General features: G+C 38.2%; 1 protein-coding gene across 1 annotated transcript; it reads left to right on the plus strand.

Annotated features, from left to right (window-relative positions):
- Positions 1 to 4,342: 4,342 nt before the first annotated feature.
- Positions 4,343 to 5,655, plus strand: LOC146380651 (uncharacterized). The gene is made up of 4 exons (XM_084940201.1): positions 4,343 to 4,456; positions 4,883 to 5,024; positions 5,171 to 5,243; positions 5,424 to 5,655. Exons 1-4 carry the CDS (start codon positions 4,378 to 4,380, stop codon positions 5,463 to 5,465), a joined length of 336 nt encoding a protein of 111 aa, XP_084796327.1. The 5' UTR covers positions 4,343 to 4,377; the 3' UTR covers positions 5,466 to 5,655.
- The last annotated feature ends 1,507 nt before the right edge of the window (positions 5,656 to 7,162 follow it).

A 7,162-nucleotide genomic window follows, 5' to 3' on the forward strand; every position in this document is an offset into this window, starting at 1 on the left:
GGCGTTCCCAAGTCTGCTAAGAAACATGTGTCTTTGTCATTCGTTAGATTGCACATAATTAACTCTATTCCTCACATCTTAGTCCCTCCCACTACAGATGACAGCAGAAGAGGTGAAGACGAGGCATGAGACAAGATTTAACAGGTCTATTTCGGAGGTGTGGTCCCTGGCTCAGCTGCAAGGGAGAGGTAGTGCAGTGAGCTCAAGGGGGCGGTGCTGGAGAGGCTGGTGGGGCCACAGCTGGTGGCGTTTGAACTGATGACAATCTCTTTTACCTTTATAGTGAAGCGAGAGACTGGCATGAGAATGGAGAGCTGAGACCAGTGCCGAACAGACTGTGGGGCATTATATGTGCGTGTAATTATAAAAACTGATATCCAAGAGCACAAACATTGTGTGTGTGGAAGTCCATCTTACAAGGACGTTAACAGACATCATGGAAACCTTGTTTTAAAGTGGTGTCAGTGTAAGAAAGAATAATGTGATGTCAAAGGAATGTGATGTGCATTTTGAGGTTTAAACTGGTTTTTAGAAGCTGTGATTCTGTCCTCTTACATGCCTTATAGATTTCTTAGTTGACATACAGCTACTTTTGAGGAATCATCGCAGTCCTTCGACTGTGTGCGGTTTATTGTCGTCTCACAAATTGTAGCTGAAGGCCTGATTTTCTTGAAAATATACTTTTAAAAAGTTAATATTCAAGGATGTTTTATAAAGAAAGAGAAACTCAAAAAGCATAGTGCTTTCACAAAGACTTGAAAATAGTCAAAGATGGAGGCACACACCAGGATTACTACTGAGAATAGCATCCTAACTGTCCCATTTTGTTCCAAAGTTTCTACTCTTTCACCTCCTTTGGCAGATGTTTCCTGCTGTTTGCATAACCAACAAGTCCCTTTGACCTGTGTGACTCCCACATCTCCTCCCTATTAGCCATGAGTCACTGCCAATAGGGCGCAGATGGATGCAGATACCAGAACTGAGGTTTTAGATTTTCTTAAAGCATATTTGTACGTCTTTACATTTTCTTCAATACATTCATGATAATATAATTTTTGTTCACATCCCATTTTAAATGATCTTGAGTCGTGTTCTGTGTAGTTTATACATGTAGTTTTATAACTACAGCATATTTATGGCAGGTTTGAAATAAACTTCTGCATTAAAACAACATAATAGAAAAACACCAGAAATCTCAAATATTTACTAGTAATGGTTATTGGAAGTCTGACTAATGTTCTCTGAGTTCCTTCCATTTTTATAATGTTGCTGACTAACAGAGGAGCTAATCATGATGAGTAATCTCATCGCTGACCTCTTCTTTTCTCTCTTTGTGACCAGCTGTGCAGCCTGTTCCTTCACTCATAGTTTGGGTTTGACCTGCTGTCATAAGGTCATCACCCAGGAAATAAAGACAATCAGACGCTACATTCAACAAAAAAAACACATTATGAGTGCAGGCAGCACGCCTCCCTGTGAGCAAGCTACGATTTAAAGGGAAGTCAAAGATTTTCCATGTGTAATGGCGACTCCCTGTCTTTGTGGCCTTTGCAGTGGAATTATGTCTTCACAGATGATTTATTACCACATCATCTGAAACCATAGAGGTGGTGAATGACTCTTAGCTGTTATTTGATAACAACAAGGGGGGAAACTTAATATCTCAGGATAAGATAAATACCATGTCCTAATATTTTAGTATTTATATGATAAAATGTATTGTGTCTCTGCTTTTAGGATAGCAAACAGGCGTGATTCAGAATTTTGAATCACTGAAAGACGAAATAGAAAATGTAATTACTGTAATTACTTCCCTGCTAATTAATCTTGCTGTAGTGTTGTCCTTCAGCTGCCTCAAATCTCTCGTCTCCTGCTTGAACGGACTCAAACTCCATCATCTTGACCTAGGACCACTCTAACCACTGTGCTCATGCAGCTGCAGACTGCCACCAACTGTAGTCCAGGACAGTGGATCTGAGACTTATTAGTGAGGCAGCACACTCTAGATTTATTCTATTTATACTGATAGAACAAAAATCCATTTTTGTAAACTGTGTAAATGCTCAGAGTCAGAAAGGACCATTATCCACGTGTGACGGTCTGCAGTGCAGACCGAGCGAAGGTGTGTGTGGACCCAGGAGCAGACACAGGTGAGGAGATGGTTCAGGGTGAAAGGCTGAAGACATGCCTTTATTTGGAGCGATTACAAGAGTGCAAAAATAAAAGACACTACAAGAATGGTGACGAGTGCTAAACTAAAACCTAAATTGGGAAATAATAGAAGTGACTATGAGAACCGACTATGGGGAAAATAACTGTGACGACTATGAACTAAACTTTGGGCTGGTACATGAACTACAAACATGACCAGCACAAAATCCTGAAAGACACATAACGTGTAATGAACACAGACGTAGCGACGCTGAACACGAGACTGAGGACTTAAATACACGTGAGGACATAGTTGGACTCCAATGAAACATAATGACAACACGGGGGAGAGTAACACTCGACACACTAACACGAGACACGGACCTTCAAAGTAAAACAGGAAATATGACAGGCACAGACTAGACACTAAAGTAAACCTAAGAACAAAACTCGTAACCAGAATAACACTGAAACTTAGGAATATAATAACAGGAAAACTAAAGAATCGGAAAAAAACACCAAAATACAAGAAACTGAAAATGCCTGACCAAAATGACCAGAACTGTGACACCACGATATGCTTACTGGTTAACAACTTCACACATCGAAACACTGTGATGTCTGTAATGATGACACTTGATAATGAAAGTCAAAACCAGTGGATGACATCATGGTCATGGCTTCCTCTATCTTCCTCTCTTTATGACCTTTCCACCTGCTTTTTAAACATACATTTTCCCCTGAGTTCAAACGACTTATTAATAAAGTTTGGAAATGGATCATCATGTAATTTGTACATGATCAGTGGAGTATTAAAGATTACTAAAAAAAAACAGTAATCTTAAGCATGTAAATTACGGTGTATATTTGTTGAAAATTACAAAGAACAGAGGTGGTTTTTGTGGTGACCACTCATTAAAAGCTGTTAAAAACAAAAGTCATAGAGGAAAGTACTTTCAGATTTGACCGCAAAACTGGGTCACCCATTAATTACAGATGGCTGTTGAAAGGAAACCCCCATAAAGTTACATGTAGGAGGTGCAAACCACTAATAAAATCAACACCCGCAGGTTAACATGAACGGAACTGATCACGTCACAGAGAGTCCCTGTGCTCGGTCTGTGGAAAGCCCTTCCCACAGACCAAGGGAACATCTCTCTCTCTCTCTCTCTCTCTCTCTCTCTATATATATATATATATATATATATATATATATATATATATATATTATATTAACCAGGTGAATTAAAATGCTTGAACATATAACATGGTTAAGTGTCAATATTTACATGAGGGATTAAAAATATGAATGAAAAATGAATGTGTTGTGCTGGAAAAACAGCTGATTAAATTTATTGCATAGATGCTAATTTTCATAATCAATGTGCAGGCTGAACTCAAACACAGGGCTCAGGAAGGTCACTTTAAGTGATTTTACTTACAGTGAACTATTTATCTTAATTTATCAGTTAGTGAAGATCTGAGCTCAAACGCTAACAGGAGTGGGTCAGATAGCTCCTCCACAGATCCTATTTCAGATTACTGCCTCTCAGGGAAAACAAAACAGGACTTCTGCACAGAGGAGAAAACAAGTAAGCTACAGGCAACGTTTCATAGATGTGAGGTGACAACTTAAGAATCATGTGTGTTTAAAAATATTACGAAACATTTAAATACATCATCCAGCAGCTGGACTTGGACTTATTTGACATACGGTTGACGAAAGGGTGTAAAATTCCCTTTAGGGTGCAGAACTTTCCTCTACACTAATTTCAGTAAATAAATAAATCTTTTAATTCTTACTTTTAGTGCTGCTTAGTATTGCAATAATCATGAATCATGTAGATCAGAGCTTGCTTCACAGCAGCTTAATTCGGCTACAACTGCTAATATTGCTGCTACTGCTATAAAATGTAAATGCTTGTTGGATGACTATTCATATTTCGGTTTATGGTGCATATTATCAGGCTTCAACCCATTGCAGAAAATATTAGCTTGGAACAAACTAAACAACAACCCTGAGCACTGGAGGAAGAAAGCTACCAACCACACCAGTGTGTGGTTGTCATGTTTCCATTGTGGGTAAATACATCACCAAACAGCCCCTAATTCAGTGACAAGCTTCAGTATATAAGATGACTCGCTCTCACACTCTGACCAGTTCATCAACTGGTAACAAACAAACCTCAGATCCAGACTCATATTTGGTGCCTTCAGCGTCTGAACATGTGCTCGAGTCTCTCCACCAGCCGCCCGATTCTTCTGCTCTCCCTGAGTGTGGTGATGCTCATCATCGTATCAGAAGGTAGAGTTTTTGTGTATTTCTGGAGTTTGCTCTGTTGTGACAGTTCAGTATCATCAGCTAAAAGTCTGTTCATCAAAGTGGTTATGAATCTATCTGACCTTAATGCAACTCAACAACTGTCATTAGGAACTGAAACTACTGTAGATTGTAACAGAGCAGGTGTTTGTTGACACATTGCAGCTGACTACATTAGGGAATTTGTTTTAGCTACTTGGAGAAACTCTTGACAAATTTAAAGCACAACTTGAAGATTTTCATGATTGATTAAAACCACTTGTTTTTACACAACTGAATTTCCTGTTATACATAATAATTAGTAAAAAAATTATGAAGCTATATAAATCATCTGAGAACACAGTTCATTTTATCCTGTGTAAAGTCTGAAAAGCTCTGAATAATAATGAGTATAATGATGGTGTGTTGCAGGGGCTGGCCACGTGGAGAGTTCCTGCTATCATGCTGCTGAGTACTCTAAAACTAGGAAAAACAGCCATGTCGCACCTAACTGGACAAAAAACATCATCAGCTGCTTTAAACAAGACCAACAGGGCTGCGCACCTGGCTACCTGTAAGCAGAACTTCCTTTGAATGTAAATAAAATGTAGGGCTGTATCCAATTATTAGCATTTTTGCATCTACATACGAGGAGTGAGCCTTTGACTTGCCTTTCTCTCTTCCTCTGTCTATACTTATTCCTTTCTTTTCTTATTCCAGGGTTAAAACAAGAGGAGGAAAGACATTTTTTCTCAAACCAGACACGAAGTGGCTGAAAAAGAAAATAAACGAGGTCAGAAACAAAATATAAATCAAACTGTGGGCACAAAGCCTAGAAAAAACAACATTAACTTTCCAACTGAAGTATTCAGATTATAAATGAATTAAAAGGTTATACAAAGACTCTGGACTTTTCTAATGTTGCTCCTTCGTTTCTTCTTTTTATGTCACCTTCTCTCTTTCCACACCACAGAAAACTCTGCAGTGTCCTCCAGTGATTTCTAAAAGAAGCTGATGTGGGAACAAACAAAGTTGAAGCAAAGCAGCCACAGAAGCATTTTCCAGTTCAAACCTTTACAGAAACATCTGCTGAGAAATGTTTTATTATTTCTGTAAATTATTTGTAGAGCTTAAAAATCAGATTTTATGGAACTGTTTAGTTAAGATGTTTGTAAATATGAATGTTTCAAATGACCTTATTCTGTCTTCAAGATGAGATTGATGTTAAATTCTAATAAAAGTATTTAAAATTCTGATTTGTTTCATTAGTCTGTGTGAGATTATTTATTATTTGCTATCAGGATTTAAAGTGACAACACAACACTAACTGTCATAGTTAATGTGGGGAGGTACCCAGGGGCGATTTTAGCCCATTTTAGCCCATTTTTGGGCTAAAATGAATCAAAGCACCCCCAAAGATTTCTTACTTTTTTGACAATATTTGCTGTTTGTGTGACACACTACTAAAAATATAAAAAACATACAGTACTTGGTTGAGATGGAACATTTTAACAACAAAAGTATAGATAACCCTCCCCCCCGCAAAGTGGTTTGTTCCAGCTCACCTCTCCCCTACTCTGGCTCTAGCGCCCTTTCTGCCAGAGCGATGGTGGCTGAGATGCAGCGGAGCGCAGGTGTAAGTGCCTGGCTTAAAACATGTTGGCTGCATTTAACCTTCAGTTACTCTTTATATAGTTAGGTAGGAGTCAGACCATGTTTCTTTTTAGCTGAAAAACATTACACCCAGGTAACCTGCAGTGTTGAAAACGTGTTTTCCGACAATGTTTGCTACCCTACAATCCGTCCTGCTCTGTAGTAAAATCAGCAACATATGACCGTCCTGTTGCTCCCATTGAAATTTATACAGCCTATTTAAAATCTAAAACTTATAATTGTCCGCAGCCTGCTGTTGGTTACCACTGTCCTGTTTGAAATGGATACTAACTAGCTAACTGACTGGATGCCCATTAACCTTATAACTCCTGTTGTGTGTGTGTGTGTGTGTGTGTGTGTGTGTGTGTGTGTACAGAGAGACAGCCAGGTTCATAATGGATATAAGGAAGTTTTTTCAAAAAAAGGAGCCACATTCAGGTAAAAGTGTAAAATCAAATGATCCGTCAAACAAGAATAATGTTGGATCAGTGTTTCAGTGTTTACATCTTTTATTAGATGTTCATGTGGTTTGGTTATTTACCTTTTGGTTGAAAGTACACTGAGAGAGGACTTTTTGTTAGTGATCATAATAGTATTTTTTTATATTAATTTAATTTTTCATCTAATTGAATACAATCTATTTGTGTATGATTGTCAGTCCGAAGAGGGAGAGAGGAAAGAGGGGAACGTGAGGAGAAAGTACAAGGTCAGGAAGAACCAGGTAAGAAAACAGACGGAACAGTGACAGGCAAAACAGAAACTGTTAAACTGACAAAGAAAAAAAAACTAATTTTACTCACACAATCAAAGTTGTGTTCTCCCTATATTAAAGCTGCTATACAGAATCTGCAAAACAAACTGGGTTGAAAAATTTTTGACCCTCTTTAACAACATTCCAACGTAACATTATAATTGATCGGGGATATTAAAATTAATGATATATTTTTATGTGTTTCAGCCACAACTCTACTAAAACCTCAGCCAGTAATAGGTAGGCCAACTTTTGGACCGTCCACTTGTCTGTATGACTGCTGGAGTACGTACATCACATTTGCACAC

The sequence above is a fragment of the Perissodus microlepis genome, chromosome 9, assembly GCF_051167445.1.
Source record: "Perissodus microlepis isolate ML-2025 ecotype Zambia chromosome 9, ASM5116744v1, whole genome shotgun sequence".
Taxonomy (NCBI): Eukaryota; Metazoa; Chordata; class Actinopteri; order Cichliformes; family Cichlidae; genus Perissodus; species Perissodus microlepis.